The sequence below is a fragment of the Paroedura picta genome, chromosome 18 (assembly GCF_049243985.1).
Source record: "Paroedura picta isolate Pp20150507F chromosome 18, Ppicta_v3.0, whole genome shotgun sequence".
Taxonomy (NCBI): domain Eukaryota; kingdom Metazoa; phylum Chordata; class Lepidosauria; order Squamata; family Gekkonidae; genus Paroedura; species Paroedura picta.
In genome coordinates this window covers 10,159,201-10,181,658 of record NC_135386.1, presented here as the reverse complement: position 1 = coordinate 10,181,658, position 22,458 = coordinate 10,159,201, and the positions used below count along the sequence as shown (strand labels likewise).

The window sequence follows — 22,458 nt, the reverse complement described above, 5'->3', positions numbered from 1 at the left end:
CTTCTCTACGGCCTGCCGTTTCCTTTGTGCTACTGTATGGAAGTTGGTAAGAGCCTCTTGTGGCACAGGGTGGTAAGGCAGCAGACATGCAGTCTGAAGCTCTGCCCATGAGGCTGGGAGTTCGATCCCAGCAGCTGGCTCAAGGTTGACTCAGCCTTCCATCCTACCGAGGTGGGTAAAATGAGTACCCAGCTTGCTTAATGGGGGGTAAACGGTAATGACTGGGGAAGGCACTGGCAAGCCACCCCATATTGAGTCTGCCATGAAAACGCTGGAGGGCGTCACCCCAAGGGTCAGACATGACCCGGTGCTTGCACAGGGGATACCTTTAGCTTTACCTTATAACACCCAATAAATGTTTAATGAATTTAAAAATATATATATATATAATTAACCCACCCATTGTGTGTGTGTGTGTGTGTGTGTGTGTGTGTGTGTGTGTGTGTGTATTCGGGTCTGAAACCCCAGAGTTTCAGGAAACCCTGGTTGAGAAATCCTGACCTACCAGGAAGCAAAACTCCTGTTTACTTCATCATCTCATAGATGCTGCTGAGCAGATAGATGATTTGGCTGTTCTTTAAAAAAAACAACACTTTATTACGTCCTGATTTGCATTTCTGTTTTCATCCCAGGTGGTCACACAGGGTGGAGCCAATCTGACAACTGAGGTTCTCTACAAAAGTGGCCGTGATTATAGGTTTTTCTGCCGGGGCCCAGAACAGGCGGATGGAAGCTGCCGAAACTACAGAGTGCGTTTCTTATGTGGTAAAAACGGTATGTGAAAGCCGTATGATCAAGAGGGGGAAATCTATTCTGAAATGCCGTCTGCTTGGCCTAAAGGAAGCAGCATGTACCTCCGATCAAATAAGCAGCACCTTAGCGCTAGAAAAAAACCTCTGGAAGGGAGGCCTTTAAAAAAAATTGATTCGGGGGTGTTTAATTCTGCATTTTTTTCGAATTTGCCACATTCCCATCAGTATATCTCTGAGCAGTCCAGCAACTACCTCTGTGTGCCAGAATTGCTGGAAAATCAGCCGCTGTTTGTTGTGTCTAACAAAACAAAAAGATGGTTGTGTGAACTGGATTCTCAATTTGAATCCATGCGCGTCTGTTCACCGCCTGCATTGACTGGTGATTCGCACATGTGAAGCAGCCATTGCCGATCAAATGAGATTTTTGACTGCGTCTGTTCTGCTCGGACTAAATACATTAGTTCGCATGTTTTGCTGGGGTTCATTCAGTAATTTATCAAATCGTGTGACAGATGAACAAGCATGCACAGGCAGCTAAAATGCAAGAAATCCAGGGAAGAAGCCTTCAACTTAACAGGCTAGCTTTCCACTGTAGGGAGATTTATTACAGTGTGCGACCCTCATGCATTGTTCAAGGTAGTATAGATTCAACAGACTCTATGCAGTCTTCAAAACCATGTGCCCAGGCACAATCGTGCACCTTAGGAGAATTGCTGCTGACCAACAAGAAATAAATAGAGAAAATAAAGTTTCCTTTTAGCTCAAAAGGGCCCAAAGTGCCTTCTCACAGAGGAGGGTCCCAGTTGCAACTCTGTATGATTTGCTGGGTTGCTTCTTCCAAGTCTTCCTTCAAAGAATGGGTAATACTGCCCCAGCTCTGCATCAGGTGTGACTGGGCTCTCAGTGCAGAGTCACGTTTAGGATCACTTACCTTTAGTGGAGGCTGCCCGTTGCATTTCTAGATGAGTCCTCCTTTTGCTTCCAGAGACTCATATAGTAGGTGTGAATAGGATAATTGCCCTTCTAAAATTACTTTTGCTCTTTGTGTATGTAAAAGTAACGTGTGTCCAGTTTTAATTGCCATAATATGTCAGTTGGGCTGGTTAAGAGTTTTGAATGGAGGTGTCTGTAGCTCAAATCTAGCACTGGTTATAATCAGCTACTGCAGATTTAATGGAACAGGACTTTCCCTCTTTCTCTGCAGCCCACTAACTTCCTCCCAGTTTTGTTTTTGAGGTCATTGCTCCCTCAAGAACCTATGGCAGGGGTAGTCCAACTGCGGCCCTCCAGATGGCCATGGACTACAATTCCCAGGAGCCCCTGCCAGCATTCGCTGGCAGGGGCTCCTGGGAATTGTAGTCCATGGACATCTGGAGGGCCGCAGTTTTGACTACCCCTGACCTATGGGATGGAATAAATGGAAATTACCCCCACCAATTCTTCCAATCACTTTTAGAATTATGTGTTTGTACAGGATTACATTCTCGGCAATTTTCACCAGAAATTTCAATTTAAAGGACTTTAGCCATTTAAATTTAAAGGGCTTTAAAAGGTCGCAAGAAGTCCCAGGTTGCTGTTCAAGACCGTTTACGCACTGGGCACTTCACGGCCCCAGCTCCCATGCAGGAGCACAAATTGGGGGCAGATGAGGTGCACCGGGCCAAATGCTCCCCCGTGTGGGTGCAGGAAGAGGTGGGGCAACCTGCCACGACTAAAACTCCAGCCTGCAGCCCAGCATGAAACCTCCAGTGCAGAAACGGTCCAAGTGACACAAAATGTCAGCAAAGGGTAGCCAAGAAAGGCGTATAGAAATCTTTGACTGGGCACGTGAGGGACTGACAGTATTTATTTACTTATGGAATTTTTAGACCACCCCTCTCTGCAGACAGGCTCGGGGCGGTTTACAGCACATGCCAAGAATTTGGTGAATGGTTCATGCCACCAGTGTGGGGGAAGCAGTGGTGCTTTCAGAGAGAAATAATTTTCTTTTCTCAGCCGTTCATCTAAGCAAACTGGTGATCATGTGCAATGCTATCTAATATTCTTTTGGGGAGGCAACAGGTGGGCATTAATTAGCATGAAAGGCCATAATTATGCAGGATGTTGCTTCAGCAGTGTCTGTAAATAACAGCTCCTGTAAATGCTAGGGCAAGAAGGGTGTGGTATAGCTAAGCCGCGAAGAGCTACTTTTAAATTTAGTTAAGGGGTTAGTGGAAAAATACAGTTGCCAGTCAATAATGAATGAGCTGTCTCTTATTTCCTCTGGGCCAGTCAACGGCTGGCTTTTGTTGATATGAAACACAGATGGTTCAGTGAACCTTTTGTGGGGGTCAAGTATGTTCAATATCCCCCTGTGCCCTTTCCTTTCTTTCTTCCCAGTGAGACCCAAGCTGACTGTAACCATCGACACAAACGTGAACAGCACCATTTTGAAATTAGCGGATGCGGCGCGGTCGTGGAAGGCTGGAGATCGGATTGTGGTGGCCAGTACAGATTATTCCATGAACCAAGCGGAGGAATTTCGGATCTTACCTTGCAGGGCCTGTCGACCCAATGAAGTCAAAGTGGCAGGTAGGCTTCCACCTTGGAATTAATATTTTCCGTACTGATGTTGTTGCGTAGGACAGTATGGGGCTGTGCAGGTCTTGGTTAAGGCTAATGAGACTACCCCATGATCTAGGAAGGCCTCCAATGTGTGTGTGTGTGTGTGTGTGTGTGTGTATGTGTAATATTTTACTCATCTTCTAAAACAGGGGTGGTCAAACTGTGGCCTTCCAGATGTCCATGGACTACAATTCCCATGATCCCCTGCCAGCGAATTGTAATCCATGGACATCTGGAGGGCCACAGTTCGACCACCCCTGTCCTAAAAGGAGATATGAGGCCTCACAAAGAAAATGGATCATCACCAAAGTGGATCATCCCTCCCTGTTCCCTTTGTTGTTGTTGTTAGTTGCGAAGTTGTGTTTGACCCATTGCGACTCCATGGACAATGATCCTCCAGGCCTTCCTGTCCTCTACCATTCCCCGGAGTCCATTTAGGTTTGCACCGACTGCTTCAGTGACTCCATCCAGCCACCTCATTCTCTGTCGTCCCCTTCTTCTTTTGCCCTCGATCGCTCCCAGCATTCCCTGTTTCCTTGCAGTGTAAAAAAGCCATGAGAATAATGGCCCCAAGGATGAGGGGCAAAAAAACAAAACAAAAAACAGGATTCCAAAAAGAAGGTAGGTGTCATGAGTGTAAGGAAGGGAAACACCAGTGAAGACATGAAAGAAGGAGCAAAATGACTGTCGTTCTAAGCAAGGTCACACCAAGGTCACGCCCATTGACTTGACTGTAGTCGAGCAGTGGTGTAACTCTGCTTAGGACTGCACTGGGAAGACACCGACAGCTAATGAGAAAAGGCCTGAATTGAATCATGTAGAATAGTCTTTTTAAACCATTCTGACCATGAAGGTACCGCTGAAATATTTTTCAGGCTTTGAGGTACCAGGAAGTGATGTCAGATGTCTGTGCCTCCTTGCCAGACACCCCCAGAAGCAAGGGGAGCCTCAGCGAGGAGAGATGGAAAGTGGCCAGGAGGCCACTTTCCACCCTTTCCAGGCCCATACATAATTAGGCAATTTGGGAGGGCACAGGTCAATCTGCCCAACTAAGGGCAGAATTTTTTTAAAGGTACTCAAGGATAGAATTTAAAAAAATTAAAACCCTTTTCTTTCCTCTTTGCTTGGAGCTGAGTGGAAGGCTCTCCCAGCCGCCATTTTGAAAATCCCATCCTGCAGTACCATTCTGGGGCTTCAGAACCTTGGTTGGCAAACCCTGATTTAGAATCAGGCAGTACTAGGAAAACGATACAGGACAGAGAAGGGTCAACACAACAAATGAAGTGAGCAGAGGAGTCTATGGCAGAAAGTGGCCAGGAGGGAGGGCCTTCCAAAATGTGCCACTGCTCTGAAAGATGGCACCCCATCATCACTAACACGGGTCTAATGGCACTATTCTACCCTCTAAAATTATCGCAAGAACAGATGTGCCTGAGATATCCTGACTACTCCAGAGACATGTGTGGAATGCTAAATATTATCACGAAGAACTCTTTGACCCGCTCTCAAATCATATAAACTCTTTCTGAGAAAACACATTGCAGACCAGTCCTCTTCAACAATAACAACAACAACACACCATTATCTCTAGTACAATCTGCTCGAGGGAGCTGTAGGCTGGCTTGTTATTAAACGAGCATGAAAGTAGGTTGTTGACTTGTGCCAAGAAAAATATTGTCCAGATTTCAAAATGCCTCATAGCCTCATGACTGAAGATGGCAGGTTCCCGGCAAGAGAAAAGATCTGCAGAACCGAGAGCTTCTGTTTTTGCTCCCTTCCCCAACACTGGAGTGATTGGAAAAACCACATCAAATGCAAGTGAGGCCAATGACATAATGAGAACAGTCTTGGGAGGTAGTCAATGAAAAGAAAGCTGTAAATGGACATAGGTTCCGGACATGGTTGCAGATTTAGAGCAGGAAGCAAGCAGCAGGGGTAGAAGCCCACCCACCAGCCCCCTACTACCTGCAAATTGCCCTTCTGGGGAGCAGATGCAGTTTGTAGGGTCTAAGACTCAAACTGTACAGGCAAGGTCGAATTCCAGTTTCAGTTGCATCTTGAAATTCAAAGTTTGCATGTAAGGGATAGAAGTGCCTTTTTGTCTGATTCATCTTCTGTGGATCAGTGGCAGAACAGCTACTTATATACCAAAGTCCCAGGATCAGTCCCTGACGCTTCCAGTTAAAAGGATGAGGCGATGGGAAAGTTCTTCAGCCTAGAATGTCCCTTTCAGTCAGATTAGATCAGGGCCTATTCTGCACACAATAGATAATGCACTTTCAATGCACTTTAGAAGTAGATTTTCCTGTTCTGCACAGGAAAGTCCAGCTGCCAAAGCACATTGAAAGTGCATTATCCTACGTGTGCAGACTAGGCCCAGGTTTCTTGATGGCCCTGGAAGGATTTCCTGAATGGGTAGGAGTTAATTCATTTTAATATATATTTTAAAATTCTTAACCATTTAATGTGTGATATGACCCACCCACCTCTCCCAAAAAGGCCACTTATGGGCCTGTAGGGGGTGGGAACGGGAAGGGCTTTGGGTGGGCGTGTATGCAGCTCTGCTTCTCAACCATATTCTGCACGATCGTGCCATTTTGGGGGTTTCTCAAAGCCTGTAGAATGTTTCAGGGATATCTAAATGGCATTTTTCTTTGAGAAAGGCTGTGTTAGACAATACTGTCCTTGACTGGGGTTCCCATGCTCCCCAAGGCTCCAGACCCTACCAGCCTTCTTCCCTGCAGTGGAGGGAGGGGTGTGATGTTGCAGTGACATGTTGCTACTTCCAGCCTGTGCCTAGGCAAAGCAAAACTAAGGCTCATGCTGCACACATTGGATAATGCACTTTCAATGTGCTTTTGCAGCTGGATTTTCCAGTGCAGAACAGGATAATCTACTTCTAAAGTGCATAGAAAGTGCATTATCCAGTGTGTGCGGAATGGGCCTAAGAGTTCACACATCACTATGGTAAAAAAACAACAGATGAGCGAATTCAAAGAGTAGGGGAGGCAAACTGTGGCTCTCCAGAAGTCCATCGACTACAATTCCCATGAGCCCGTGCTGGGAATTGTACTTGATGGACGTCAGGAGAGTCACAGTTTGGCCACCTCTGTCAGGAGCATCATGTAGCTCCACAAAGGCCCTTGCGAGTTGCCAGATAGGCCCAAATTACAAGGATAGGCCCAATGCACAAAGCAGCTTCTGACGGAAGTGCCAGAATTCTGTACAGGTTGGATCTTGCTCAGCTACAGATGGGGCCTGCTGGCTTTTTTTGTTTTTGCCAGAGCCAGACGGGCAGAAATCAAACACCTTTGCATTCTGTGGTGGGAAATGCTGTTCCTCTTGTACCACTTTTAGAGGCGTCGCGCCAGCTGCAGTTCTGAGGCTTTTATTGTTTAGAATGGCTTTGAATGAGGATGCGGCCAGAGTTTTATATGGAAAGTGGATTAAATTACTACGAGAACACTTGAGGGTCTTTCAGGCCCCCCTCCCAACCAATGCTTCTGTTTTCCCTTTGGTTGTTTTTTTTTACAACCAGACTAAACTACTTTCCAAATCCCTAACAAGGTGGGGCAAAGAATGTTTAAGTGGCGTAAATAATAGCGCTTACCTGATAAATAAACACAAATATATACAGATTAAAAATATATATATAATAAATTAATTCCCATCCATTCAGGGAACACTTCCAGGGCTCTCAAGAAACCACAGGGTTTCACAAAACCCTGGTTGAGAAAGCCGGACCTCTGAAAATAAACGTTTTACATTTTTTATAAGCAAGAGACTTAAATTGCCATATCCATCAGTGATGGTAGAAAGTGCCATTAAGCACAGCCGGCTGACAGAGATTTCTCAAAACAGGTATTTTCCCTGCCTCTACTTAGCAACCTGGGTTTTCTTTGGTGGACACTGTTTAAAAGTTGAAATCTGGAGTGATCAGGCAAGCCTGTTCAAATAAATAGAGCCAAATAAGCAAAAGGACAAGAATGTTACAATCTGCATTTCAACAGGAGGAGACGGCAGGAGAAACACATACTAAGGCAATCTCAAAGATTAAGGAGTCATTTCTGTCTGGCTTTATTCCTGCAGAGTTTATTTTAAGGGCCATGGGGGAAAAGGTGGGTTTTCTTCACCTTTATTTAAGGATGTGGTTCATGTTCCTTTTATGGGCACCATGAAATGACGTCCACACTGGACACGAATAAAGCAACACGTGAATTAACTCGTGCATTTCTGAGTTGTTTTTGGGTGCTGCTGAAGCTCAGGGATTTCTGAATTGCTGGACATGGCTTTTCTTCCCCATCCACGCTGCAGATTTCCACAGGCCAGATGAGCGTGAGTGTGGAAACTCATCTTCAGTGTCCACTTCTGCTTTGCAGGCCCAGTCCTGTCCTTGTTCACCCCCTGCTCTGGTTGTATACTGGTTGTATACTCCAGGTGGGTAGCAGAACCAATGCTTTGGGTAACTGCTGCCACCACCTGGCTGAAGTACAGGGAGAGCCAGGTGGGAGCTGGGAGAGCCAGGACTCCTAGCTGCCCCTTTCACACTTGTGAGGCCTTGCCTCTGTGGTCTCCCACAGTCCCAGCACCTGAGCACTATGGCGGACCAGAATACACCCCTCTGTGTGTCTTCCCTTTACACTCGGCTAGCACTTCCGAGGCGGGGGAGCAATACATGGATCAGAGAACCATTTTAATAATAAATCTTTTATAAATTGGGAGAACCATGGGCCACTTCCAATTTATAAAAGATTTATTATTAAAATACCAAGATTTTAAAAAAGCAGATTGTTAGCACAGCATAGTGTTAAGCAAAAGAGACAAAAGAAATTGGATGAATCACAGTCCTTCTGTCCCTCTGCTAAACATACCCTATCAGGGGTGGGCAGACTGTTTGGCCATCCCTGCATCTGGTGTTAAGTACAGGGCAGGCACCTTTGCTGAAAGGGGTTCCAAAATTTCATGTCCAAGACGGCTGCTCTCCCAAGAATCCTTCCCTGATTATCAGCAGGCAAACAACCTAGAGCCAAAAGCCAAAACGACCCCTCCTTCCTGTGGTCAGGATCAGAGATACTATTTATTTGTTTGTTTGTTTGTTTGTTTATTTGTTTATTTATTTTTTAGATTTATATACCGCCGTCCCCGAAGGCTCAGGGCGGTTTACATTAAACGAATCAAGAATACATGAAACAGTCTTCGTTAAAACATACAGTAATTAATAACAGTATAACAGTATAACAATATCTTAACACCGCCCGTGGCGCTGCGGGCGCCATGGACTAAATAAAATGGTAAGGCGTTCTGAGGCGGGATGTGTCCGTGATGAGGAGGGGTCCGGATTGGACCCTTCCTCCAGACAGACAATCGGAGGGACCAATCGGCAGGCGCAAAGCGCCTGCCGATTGGTCCCTCCGATTCCCAGCCCCGAGCAACTGCGAGCCGCGCACAGTATAACAGTATAACAATATAACAGTATAACAGTATAACAGTATAATAAATAGTATAACGATGCAACATTGCAATACCACAACAGGTCCAGAGCGCTCTGGTGGAGTTCTGTGAGGAAGGGGGGGGAGCGGGGGGAACGGGGGCCCTTCATTCGCTGTCCTGTCCGCTCCCACAGAAAGCTCCTCACCTAGGAATTCTGGGAAGAGGAAGCTCTCTCCCTCTCCACTTGGGTACCTGCTTCCTGGCCAGGTCAATGAACATGTGAAAGGGAAGGTGAACAGGGGCATAGCAGCCCCTCCCTCTCTCTCCCCAGCCCAGAGGGAAAAGCTGTCCTTTTGAAATAGCAATGGGGCATTTTGTCACGGGCTTCAACAGTGCGGGAAAATGTCACCCCCCACCTTGATCCGAATGAGGTTTCTTAGCTCTCCTGTTTCTGTGACTCCCTGCTTATCACTGGTGGGATATCAGAATCGAGTGCTTTCCCCGCCTCCCCCACCCATGAGAACAGATTCGAGCTCTTTGACACTTTGCAGCTGGAGCAGAAACAGGCGCAGGGGCTGGAGGAAGGTAGGAAGGGTGGGACCAGGGCAGGATAGAAGATCAGACCAAAACAAAACAGAACAGCCTCGCCCCAATCTTATCTATAGCTATGCAGCTGTGCGTAAAGCCCATTCCAGCCCTGATAAGTCTCGCAAAAAAAGGACCGAGATAAAGCAACACCCTTTTAATAGCTGTCGTGGGGTTAATTGTTCAGTGTAAAACCACCCTTTGGTAGAAAATTGATTACCGCCCATCAGCGCGTGTATCTTGACTCAGCCTGGACCTCAGAGTCTGTAAGTGACTTGGTGGAGGCCTGGGTTAAGTCTGTGAGAATCCTGAACGCATGAGAGGAGTATAGCTACCAGACTAGATGTAGGGGCTGGTTTCTCAGGGATTCTTCATGCATGCTTTTAGGACAAAAATAGATATTTGTGCCATTGAAATGGTCACACATACTTCTGCAATTAAACGATATGGCCAAGTAGGTGCACGGTAATATTTACCCCCACAAATGGCAAATGGTGTTTTTTCCAAATGCGCATAAATACATTTGTTTATTTAGGACTCAGGGATCCAATGACATTATAACGATAGTCTCTAGTACACTCAACATAGAAGCCTAAACAAAAAAAAAGCAAAGTTAAATTAAAAAAAAAATCTTGCTCAGCTTGCTAGATGGTGTATTGAGTGATTTACTTCCTTATGAATAAGACAACTTTAGCACAACACTTAGCTGCTCTGGTAGAGGTCTTGCATGGATGGCCTGCAGGGAGGAGGGATTCGCAAAATGTGTCCAATCTGCCCAGGAACCTAGATAGAATAGAATCATAGAATCATAGAGTTGGAAGGGGCCATACAGGCCATCTAGTCCAACCCCCTGCTCAACGCAGGATCAGCCCTAAGCATCCCCTAATAGGATGCCCTAAGCATCCTCTAATAGGGGTGAGGTAAGGTGGACAGAGCACATGTTCTTGTAGTATTTAGCTGGGATGGCTAAATTTTACAGATGTCCCTGGACTACAGTTCCCATGAGCCCCAGCTGGTAGTCCGTGAACATCTGGAAAGCAACAGTTCGGCCACCCCTGCTTTACTCTGTAGTAGCATTAGCATGGCCATTTCAATTGTGCTGGATTGGCAGGGGCAAAGGCGCTGGGAGTATGGGAGTATCTCTCTTCTAGAAGTTGAAACTGCCAGGGTTTTAACCTGAAACCTCCTGCATGCAAAGAACATGGACTAACACTGAGGTTTACCCCTTGTGTGTAGATAAGAGTTTCTATGTACAAGATTTTTTTACATATATGTAATATTTTAGAACAAATCATAAATAGTCAGTTTTTGAGCAGCTAGAGCGGATGGCTGTAATTACCAGTCAGCATGGCTTTCTCAAGAACAAGTCATGTCAGATTAACCTTACCTCTCTTTTTGAGAAAGTTACTATTTTGTTAGATCAGGGGAATGCTGTGGACATAATTTGCCTTGATTTCAGCAAGGCTTTTGATAAGGTTCCAAATGATATTCTCATTGACAAATTGGTAACATGCGGTATGGATCCTAGGTGGATCGAGAACTGGTTGACAGATAGCACCCAAAAGGTGCTTGTAAATGGTTCATCATCTTCTTGGAGAGGAGTGACAAGTGGGGTGTCTCAGGGATCTGTTCTGGGCCCTGTGTTGTTCAATATATATATATATATGATGAAGGAATAGAGGGGGGTCTTTATTAAATTTGCAGATGACACTAAACTGGAAGGGGTAGCAAACACACCAGAAGACAGGATCAGAATACAAGATGACAGGCTAGAAAACTGGACTAAAATGGATTTCAATGGTGATAAATTTAAAGTTCTTCATTTAGTTAGGAAAAATCATATGCATCACTATATGATGGGTTAGATTTGTCTTGGCAGTAGTACGTGTGAAAAGAATCTGGGGGTCATAGTAGATTGGACACTGGACATGAATCAGCAGTGTGACTCGGTAGCTACAAAGGCAAGTGAGATTTTGGGCTGTCCAGATCATGTGAGGTAATGTTACCGCTTTACTCCATTCTGACTTGGAGTCCTGTGTTCAGTTTTGGGCACCACAACTGAAGAAAGACATAGAGAACCTGGAGCGTGTCCAGAAGAGGACTACAAAGATGGTGAGGGGTTTAGAGACCAAGTCGTATGAGGAAAGGTTGAGGGAGCTTGGTCTGTTTAGCTTGGAGAGAAGACAACTAAGAGGTGATATGATAACCATCTTCAGATACTTGAAGGACTGTCATATAGAAGATAGGGCAGAGTTGTTTTCTGTTGCCCCAGAGGGTCGGAGCAGAACCAATGGGCTGAAATTAATTCAAAAGAATTTTCAGCTAAACATCCGGAAGAAGTTCCTGACAGAGTGGTTCCTCAGTGGAACAGGCTTCCTCGGGAGGTGGTGGGTTCTCCTTCTTTGGAAGTTTCTAAGCAGAGGCTAGACAGTCATCTGACAGAAATGCTGATTTTATGAACTTAGGCAGGGTGTGAGTGGGTGGGCAGGAGGGATGTGCCAGTGTTTCTCTTGTGGCCCTTCCTTGCATACCCAGGGAATTGCTGATTGCCACTGTGGGATGGTAGGTGAATTTCCTCCAGGCCAGGCTAGATTCTGGAGATTTTTGATGGGGAGGGGGATCACTTGGGGATGAAATGGATTTCACTGTGGGTAGCTGTGAGTTCCTACATTGTGCAGGGGGTTGGAGTAGATTACCCTGGAGGTCCCTTCCAACTCTATGATTCTATGTAGTGGCCCAGAGTCACAGAAATGGCTTGCAAGTAGGCTTGTCTGAATTTGGTGCCTCTCCTAGCAAAAGCTTTAATAGGTTTGCAAGTGCAGTTTACCATTCTTCAGGGCAAGATGTGCTTGCCTTGTTGTGAATTTTCTAGGCTGCTTGGCAGCTTTCTTTCACATCTGTATCTCAGATGTGCCCCATGGGCTGGTTTTGCACGGAGCATTTCATGTGCCTTGGCAGCTGGTCCTGCGTGCTTGGTTGCCCAATTTTGTCCAAGATCAAATCCATACCACTTCAGGTCTCTCGGGCACCACACTGTTTATAACATTCCCACCCAGCGTCTCCGCGTGCTTGAGGTAGGCCAACAAACGTTTCTATTAAACTACTGAGAAAAGCAGTAAATGTACGCAGTACAGATTTTCGACAGCACCCAAAAGCAACCTGATGGGTAACCACCAGCTTTTTGGTGGGGTAAGTGAAGATCGTTTCATGTTTTTTTGTGTGTCAAGGTGAAAGGCAAGGGTGGGAAGGATCAGAGGGGTTACAGTTAGGGCAGTTTCTGTTGGCAGAGCTTAAATATGCAAAAAATGCAAAGCACTGGCTGCTTAAAGAGTAAATAGTTTTCTTCAAAAGAGAGAGAGACTCCCAACTGAGTAACTGTTCTTCATCTGGAGGCAAACAGGGAGGAAGTGCGCTCAAAAGAGCAGGAAGTCTTCAATTGAGCCACTGGGGACTCTGGAGAAGTTTATTTGAAAAACGTCAGACTTTCTATTCTAGCTAAGCTAAATATACCTCACCTCTGATGCCCCCAGTAGGATATGCTTCATATGCTTTCAGATCATGCACAATTTGCACATTCCAAGGGTCCCTAGCTCTGAGGACTAAAGGGAACCTCCACATCTAGAAGAAGGAAACTTCTGACTGCTAATGCCAGGAGGCCTCCTTGCCAATATGCCGGCCCTTCAGGATTAGCTGCCTCTCCCTGGCAGCTCTCAAGGCAGATTATAAAAGAAAATAGTCATTTTGGAGCTCTCTCAGTTAGGACTGCCAACAGATAAAAACTGAACGGGACAAATGCAGTTCTTAATGAACTGCTTCCTGAAGATCGAAAATAAGGAGGTCAGGCACAGGTCCCTGGGGAGGTTGTTCCATAATTGTGGGACTGCCACTGAAAAGGCTCTTTCTCATGAGCTTCTTTGATTAGTGGGACAGTCAGGAGGGCCTGTCCCTGTGGCCTTCATTCCTCAACAGGAACGTACAGAAGACAATTCTTCGGATACCCCGATTGCAAGCCAGGTATGACTTTAAAGGACAAACCCAACCCCTCAAATTGGTCTCAGGAATGGATTGGTAGCCTATGCAATTGCTATAGTATCGGGGTCATGTGTTCCTGATAGTTGGTGTTTCCAAACACTCTTCAAGGGTTGCCCCAAACAGAGTGCATGGCAGTAGTCCAGGCTCTATGGGACACTGTGGCTAGATCGAACTGACCCAGGAAGAGCCAGGCAAACTGAAACTTAGCAGAAGCACTTCAGACCACTGCATCCCCACCCCCACCCCCCACCCCCAGTTTTCTAGGATGGCTCCTGTGTCAAGCAGTACTCCTGATCTGTGAGCCTGGCTTGTCAAGGAAAGCGTAACTCTATCCAAGACAAGAGAGATCGCAAGTCCCTGGTCTGCCTTTCTACTGACTCAAAGAACCTCTGTTTTGTAAAGGTTAAGTTTCAGCTTGTTCACCCTCATTACTGATTCCAAGCACTGGCTCAGAATATCCGTAGCATCCTGGGAATTAGGCGGAAACGAAAGGTAGACCCTGGTACCACCAGACTGTGGGTGACGAACAGCCCATACCTCCTGATGAGCTGCCCCATCAATAACTTTTAAAACTCAATGAGTTGGCCACCGTAGGAAACAGGATGCTGGACTCTATGGACCATTGTTCTGACCCAGTAGGGCTGTTGTTATATGTCCATGTTGCATGTTATTTCATACTCTCGGTTAGGATTATTTTATGACGATGACCATTAGAAATACTGTCAACTGTGAATACTGAAATTCTGTATTTTGTCAAGAAGAAGAAGAATTGTTTTTTTTTTACCCTGCTTTTCAGTCCCCAAAGGAGTCTCAAAGCAGCTTCTCCTCCTCTCCCCACAACAGGCATCCTGTGAGGGAGGTGAGCCTTGAGATTACTGAAGAAGAAGAAGAGTTGGTTCTTATATGCCACTTTTCTCTACCTGAAGGAGTCTCAAGGGGGCTTACATTCGACTTCCCTTTCCTCTCCCCACAACAGACACCCTGTGAGGGAGGTGAGGCTGAGAGAGCCCTGAGATTACTGAAGAAGAAGAAGAACTGGTTCTTATATGCTGCTTTTCTCTACCTGAAGGAGTCTCAAAGCAGCTTCCAATTACCTTCTCCTCCGCTCCCCACAACAGGCACCCTGTGAGGGAGGTGGGGCTGAGAGAGTTTCTGACAGAACTGCTTGATGAGAACAGCTCTAGCAGGACTGAGTAGCCCAAGGTCACCCAACGGGCTGTACGCAGAGGAGTGGGGAATCAAACCCAGCTTAGAAGCTGCCACTCTTAACCACTACACCCTGCGAAATTAGTGCTACACGACTTATCTGATAGCCAGATCTGGATTTTGAGGTCTTTGTACCAAGAACTAGTCACTGTGAGCAGTAACGGGCCTTTAGGGACAGGAAAGCACTCACGAAGCTCCAGGAAGGGAGAAAGAACCAGATCAGAGACTCAGAAATCACTAATACGCCTTCTCTACCTGCCTCCTGTGAACATGAAGAGTGGCTGATTAACTGAGTGCCATTCTGAGCATGCCAATTTCAAGAACCTTGGATGGGTTTAATCATTTCCAAATAAACTCTGCAAAGATGGCCGATTCTCTGCAAAGAGTATTTTCCAATAATAGCTCCAGTGCCTATAGGTGTGGGCATACATGGTATTGGCATTTCCACAGGAGGGGATTTTAAAAGCCCCAAGTCTATTTCTTTGCCAAAGCACAATGTGAAAACACGGTTTCTGTATAGGAACTATTAGTGCATGTTCAGCATTCTTGTTGGCATTTAAATTCTCTGCATGTCTCTGCAGGATAGTTTTTTTTTTTTAATCCAGGCTCATACAAGCCTGACACCTATTATTTTAAGCCTTGCCCATGCAAAGCCATGGCAACACTGAAGTCTCATAGCCCTCTGAGCATTCTTCTGGTTTGTTAAATGTCTCCATAAGTGATGGGACATGTTTGTGTACAATAGTTATGTGCAATGGCTACATTGATATAGTGGTTAGGAGTGCGGACTTCTAATCTGGCATGTTGGGTTTGATTCTGTGCTCCCCCACATGCAGCCAGCTGGGTGACCTTGGGCTCTCCATGGCACTGATAAAACTGTTCTGACCGGGCAGCGATATCAGGGCTCTCTTAGCCTCACCCACCCCACAGGGGGTCTGTTGTGGGGAGAGGAATGGGAAGGCGACTGTAAGCCTCTGAGACTAGTTCAGGTATACACAAGCGGCATATAAGAACCAACTCTTCTTCAGCAATAACAGGGCTCTCTGAGCCTCCCCTCCCTCACAGGGTGTCTGTTGTGGGGAGAGGAAAGGGAAGGTGAATATAAGCCTCTTTGAGACTCCTTCAGGTAGAGAAAAGCAGCATATAAGAACCAACTCTTCTTCTTCTTCTATACGATCAGCTTCTTGGATTTATAGTAGTGATTGGCAACTGGCAGACCCTGAGATAAATTTGGCCCATTTGACGATTGATATCCAGTCCCCTATATTTCCCATTCTGGAAGATGAAGGACTAGCATCATCATGTATGAAACAGAAAAGATCAGCCTTTCTCAACTTTTTTTTTACCATTGAGAAACCCCTGAAACATTCTCCAGGCTTGGAGAAACCCAAGAAGTGGCACGATCATGCAGAATAGGGTTGGGAAACAAGGCTCTGTACATGGCCACCCAGGGCCCCTCCCCTAGCCTATCATTTTGGGAGTGGGTACAGAGCGACATGACCACATATGGTCATACCACCTGATAAATGTTTAACAATTTTTTAAAACATATTATAAAAAATCACTCCCACCCATTCAGGAAATCCTTCTCGGGCTGCCAAGAAACCTCAGGGTTTCACAAAACCCTGGTTGAGAAAGCCTGGGACAGATGCTCAATTGAGGCTAGAGTGATGGTTGAAATGTGTTTGCAGTCTGGAAACAGGCTCAGTGAATGATTCTTGCTCTCGCTTGCGGGTAGCAGCAGGAACTGGCTCCAGATCCCTTAAGCTCTCCGGGTGAGCCCTGCCGCACACGGCTGAATTCCTTTGCCCTCCTTATCAGAGGTTATGGGTGAAGTTTTCACTTACCTGTCTCCTCTTTCTGGCTCCACTCGGTCTCCATCTGATAACGCTGGTGGTCATATCTGCTTCAGCAAACAGCAGTCCCAGATCAAATATGTTCATTTTCTCTCTCTCTCAGTTGTAATGAGAATTGAATTCCCGGCGGAGAATTCCCTGCCTCCCCCCTTGTTGAAGGCCAGGATTTCAGGCAGGTGTTAAGTTTGCAATGTTGTTCCCCATTTGCCTCACATCCGAGCATGGAAACCATGTTGGGCCAATGCACGCAAAGCAGCCGGCTGAATTTTCAGCTTGGCGGAGTGGTTCACAGCGGTGGCTTCTAATCTGGCGAGCTGGGTTTGATTCCCTGCTCCTCCATGGGCAGCCAGCTGGCCGACCTTGACCTGTTCTGACTGAGGAGTCCTGTCAGAGGTCCCTCAGCCCCACCTCCCTCACAGGATGTCTGTTGTGGGGAGAGGAAAGGGAAGGTGACTGTAAGCCACTTTGAGACTCCTTCGGGTAGAGAAAAGCGGCATATAAGAACCAACTCTTCCTCTTCTTCAGTAATCACAGGGCTCTCTCAGCCTCACCTCCCTCACAGGGTGTCTGTTGTGGGGAGAGGAAAGGGAAGGTGACTGTAAGCCACTTTGAGACTCCTTCGGGTAGAGAAAAGCGGCATATAAGAACCAACTCTTCTTCTTCTTCAGTAATCTCAGGGCTCTCTCAGCCTCCCCTCCCTCACAGGGTGTCTGTTGTGGGGAGAGGAAAGGGAAGGCGACTGTAAGCCACTTTGAGACTCCTTCTGGTAGAGAAAAGTACGGTATAACAACCAGCCTGCCTTCTTCTTCAGGCTGGGGCCAGCTGTGAAGCTGGTCTGGCTCTATTCCATTTTGCTTTATTTTGCTGCTTGTGCCATATGTTTTGATGTCTCATTCATTTAATTTAATATTTTCCATTGTTTAGTTTGTGAACTTTGTGTTCATAATTTGTTTTTGTACTCATGAGCAGCTTTTGAGATGTTTGTAAGGGAAAGCAGGGTATAAGTATTTAAACAAATACATAAATAATCTGTCCGTATATGGCTTCCATTGATTCCTAGGGGGAAAGATGATGTTTTGCCTTACAAAAAATGTTGTAGTGCGGACAATCCTGTCCTCTGTTCCCAGAAGTAGGACTTCTCAGAGAATTTGGGGATACACATGTACTAAGTATTGGGGATCAACCACAGATCATCTGCTTGGCATGTAGAAGGTCCAGGGTTCAATCCCCGGTATCTGCAATTAAAAGGACCAAGTAAGAGCCGATACCAGAAACTTCTACCTGAGACCCAGGAGAGCTGCTACTGGTCTGAGCAGACCATGCTGTCGTTGATAGACTGATTCAGTATAAGGCAGCTTCCTTGGTTTATGTACACAGAAGCTTTCTGCAACTTTCAAGAACCTGAAATACAAACTCAAACATGGATGCTTGAAGCTGCCGTATACTGAATCAGGCTTTGGGTCCATCAAAGTCAGTATTTTCTTCTCAGACTGGCAGCAGCTCTTCAGGATCTCAGACTGAGGTCTTTTATAGAATCATAGAGTTGGAAGGGGCCAAACAGGCCATCTAGTCCAACCTCCTGCGCAATGCAGGATCAGGCTAAAGTATCCAGGATGAGGATGATGATGGTGATAATAGTTGGTTCTTATATGCTGCTTTTCTCTACCTGAAAGAGTCTCAAAGCGGCTTACAATCTCCTTCCCTTTCCTCTCCCCACAACAGACACCCCGTGAGGGAGGTGAGGCTGAGAAAGCCCTGATATCACTGCTCGGTCGGAACAGCTTTAGCAGGGCTGTGGCAAGCCCAAGGTCACCCAGCTGGTTGTATGTGGGGGAGCGGGGAATCAAACCCTGCTCACCAGATTAGAAGTCCATACTCCTAACCACTACTACAAGTATCTGTTCAACCACTGCTTGAAGGCCACCACTGAATGGGCGCTCACCACCTCCTTAGACAGTTGATTCCACGGCTGAGCTCCTCTGACTGTGAAAAACCACCTTTCCCAAGATTTTCTACCTGGGGATGCTGGCGATTGAACCCAGGACGGTCTGCCTGGAAAGCAGAGGCTCTCCTACCGATCCACAGGCTCTTTCCAAATAGAAAGCTTTGCTTCCATCATGGGCAAGTTTCTGACTTTCAGTAATGCTCATTTTCTTCTTTTGCGAGCCGGGATTCTTTTCTCAGTATTTCCGAGCTCTGGGCATTTGTTTCCAATTAAAGTTTTATTTGTGTGCCTCTCTTGAAATTAAATATGCACAAGTGTAATTTTTTTTTTTACAGAATATTTACTTAATGTGTATGATTTGTTTTTGTTGGGCTGGCTCCAGACTGTGGGCAGGGAGGAAATCCTTTCTCCCTCAACATAAATGCTCCGGGCAGAATGGCAGAATTGGGATAAGTGGCCCATTGGGAGTGAGATGAGGAATTCATGATTCAGCTGTTTGGCAGTGGTGGCAGTGGTGGTGGTGGTGGGGGTATGGGAAAGGGCACTACTTGCTAGATTAGTAGATCATAGAATCACAGAATCATAGAGTTGAAAGGGGCCACACAGGCCATCTAGTCTGACCCCCTGCTCAACGCAGGATCAGCCCTAAGCATCCTAAAGCATCCAAGAAAAGTGTGTATCCAACCTTTGCTTGAAGACTGCCAGTGAGGGGGAGCTCACCACCTCCTTAGGCAGCCTATAGGTGGTCTGCAGTCCATGGCTTTGGATCCAAATGCAGCTCAGTATGAAACCAAATATTCAGGTGCCAGAATCCATGTGCAGATTGATGGAAGTTCGCTTAAACAGTGATGCAGGTGCTCCTTTGTATATTTATTATCAGAAGGCACCTGTAACCACGAGGAGATGCAGGTACAAATGCAGTTATGAATGTTTCAGTAATTAAGTCAATAATATAGGATTTATTCTGCGACTTGGTGTGCCACTTCCTAACAAAAGGCTCACCAGTCTGGCGAGATGGGTTTGATTCCCTACTTATCCTCCTCATGCAGCCAGCTGAGTGACCTTGGGCTAGGCACAGTACGGATAGTGCTGTTCTCCCAAAGTGGTAATAGTATCAGGGCCCTCTCACCCCCGTCTGCCTCTGTTGTGGGAAGAGGAAGGGAAGGCTGTCAGACGTACAGGAAACTCACAACAAAACTTATCCAAAAGAAAAGAGTTTTATTGATTAGCACTATACGCATTGGACTGAAAGTCAAATCTGACCAGAGGCCAGATTTGCCCCAGCTTATCAATACATTTCTCCCGCCCAAAACTTGACAGTTCCCAAGGGGGGGGTAGGAGAGAAAAGACATGTGTGTTAAAACAACAGGATTCCATCTCTCAGCCTTGAGAGAGGTGACAACAACCCTGTGAGCCCACAACAAGATAAGGTTAACATAACATTGTTATTCTACTTTATAGCTTACTAAACTACAAGGCCAGGACAAGCAGGCGCCTGGGCCCATCAAGCAATATAACTGACATGGAGGAACTCAGGCTAATTTATGACAGAGATTCTACAATCCTGACATCCCTCCGCATTAAAACTAACTCACTCCCCCATTCAGCCGGCATCTACCGGACGAGGACACTCAGGGAAAGCTCGATGGAAAGCTCGGAGGAGGCGGGGCGCCTTCACATTCCCGGCCTCAACCCACTCTTTGTCTCCAGAGGGAAAATCTTTCCAATCAACCAAATACTGGAGGCGACCCTTATGCAGACGAGAGTCTAAGATTTGGTTCACTTCGTAGTGGGTGTCCTTGTCGATGTAAATTGGTACCGGTGTAGCTGGAGGAGGGTGCCATTCGTCCGGGGCAGGAGCTCTCCGCAGCAGGCTGGAATGAAAAACCGGATGCACATTCCTATAAGTCTTGGGTAAAGCAAGTTCCACTGTTACAGCATTGATTAATTTAATCACTTTAAATGGACCCACGTATTTTGGGCCCAGTTTCTTGGATTTCTGTTGACAACGCAAATTCTTAGTGGACAAATAGGCCAAGTCTCCCACTTTCCAGTCTGGTGCAGGCACCCGTTTTTTATCTGCCTGGGTTTTATAGGCTAGCTTCGCCTCTTTGAGGCTGGCAACTATTTCTGGCCATCCAGCACTGATGGAGGCAGCCCACTTAGTAACGTCAGGAGCTTCGGTGGAGCAAAGATCCCAAGTGGGCGCTGCCACTAGATCGGTCCCATACACCACCTTGAAGGGGGATACTCCCGTTGAGGCGTGGGCCCCATTGTTGTAGGCAAACTCAGCGAGTGGCAATAAGGACACCCAGTCATCTTGCTGATGATTGATGAAGCAGCGCAAGTACTGTTCCAAAATCTGGTTGACCCTCTCGGTCTGGCCATTCGACTCGGGGTGATAGCCTGAAGTGAGGGCTTGCTCTATGCCCAACAGCCTCAGGAGCTCCCGCCAGAACTTGGCAACGAACTGGGGGCCCCGATCCGTCAGGAGACGTGCCGGGATCCCGTGCAGACGTACCACGTGGTTTATAAACATTGAGGCCAATTTCGCTGCAGTGGGTAAAGCCGAGCACGGGATAAAATGAGCCTGTTTAGAAAAAGCATCCACTACCACCCAAATGACAGTCTTCCCTTGGCTGGGGGGTAAGTCCGTAATAAAATCCATAGTGACATCGGACCAGGGCCGAGAGGGAGTGGGCTGGGGTTGCAAGAGTCCCTTCTTTTTACCCCCAGCAGGTTTCGAGGTGATACAAGTGGGGCACCCCTGCACATACTTCTCCACATCCCTGCGCAGAGAGGGCCACCAATACTGTCTCCTGACCAGGTGTAGGGTTTTCACAAACCCAAAATGTCCCGCTGTTTTTGCATCGTGACAGAGTTTCAAAACCTTACCCCTGGCCGCAGCCGGGACAAAAAGCCGCTCGCCTTTGAAAAAGAGCCCCCCTTTCTCAGTCAGATCGGGGCGGAGAGAGCAAAATTCCAAGTCCTGTGATAACTCCTTCTGGACCCAACCCCCTGGGATGGGTGTTACCGGTTTCGTGTGACTACGCGTCACCGCGGCCATCCCCAGTTGGGCGGGGGTAAACACTGTATCCACCAATGGGTCTCGTTTGCTGTTGTACTGGGGCAGGCGCGACAAGGCGTCTGCCAGAAAGTTCATTTTGCCAGGCAGATGTTTAAGGGAGAAGTTGAAGCGCGCAAAAAACTCCGCCCACCTCATCTGTTTTGCCGAAAGCGAGCGGGGCTGCTTAAGCGCCTGGAGGTTTTTATGATCCGTCCAGACCACAAACGGCACAGCGGAGCCCTCTAACCAATGCCGCCAAGTGGAAAGGGCCAATTTGACTGCCGCCGCTTCCTTCTCCCAAATGGCCCAGTTCCGTTCCGCCCCAGAAAATTTCTTAGAAAGATAGGCCAGCGGGTGTAATTTGCCATCCACCCCCTCTTGGAGAATCACGGCCCCCATTGCCACATCCGAGGAATCTACTTGCACCGTGAATTGCTTAGTTGGGTCAGCATGGGCCAGCACCGGTTCAGACGTGAACAGCAATTTAAGTCTGTCAAACGCGTCCTGGCATGGGGGTGTCCACTGGAGCGGAGCCCCTGGACGGGTAGCTGTCTTTCCCCCTTGTTTGGTCTTTAACAAATCAGTGAGAGGCAACGCTACTTTGGCAAAATTGGGGATAAAGGTTCTGTAGAAATTAGCGAACCCTAAGAAACTTTGCAATTGCCTCCTAGTACGGGGAGGTTCCCACGCCAGTAGGTCCCGCACTTTGCCCGGGTCCATTTCAATCCCAGCCTGGGAGACACGGAAGCCCAGAAACTCTACCGCCTTTTGGTGAAACTCGCATTTTGACAGTTTAGCAAACAACTGGTGCTCCCTCAAGCGGCGGAGCACCTCACGGACCAGGTTAGCATGACTCTCAACATTTTCTGAATACACAAGAATATCATCAATATAAACCAGCACCCCTTGGTACAATAGATCATGCATAATTTCATTAATCATATTCATGAACACGCCCGGAGCGCCGGCGAGGCCGAACGG

The 22,458-nt window shown here is 46.9% G+C and overlaps 1 protein-coding gene across 3 annotated transcripts in view; it reads left to right on the top strand.

Moving 5' to 3' along the window:
* CEMIP (cell migration inducing hyaluronidase 1) overlaps positions 1–22,458 on the top strand; it is a 147,253-nt gene that overhangs the window by 98,697 nt on the left and 26,098 nt on the right. For all 3 annotated transcript variants that reach the window (XM_077318047.1, XM_077318046.1, XM_077318045.1), the window contains 2 exons: positions 633–774; positions 3,132–3,323. In XM_077318047.1, the coding sequence (XP_077174162.1) occupies positions 633–774; positions 3,132–3,323 (334 nt within the window). The remainder of the gene's footprint in view (positions 1–632; positions 775–3,131; positions 3,324–22,458) is intronic.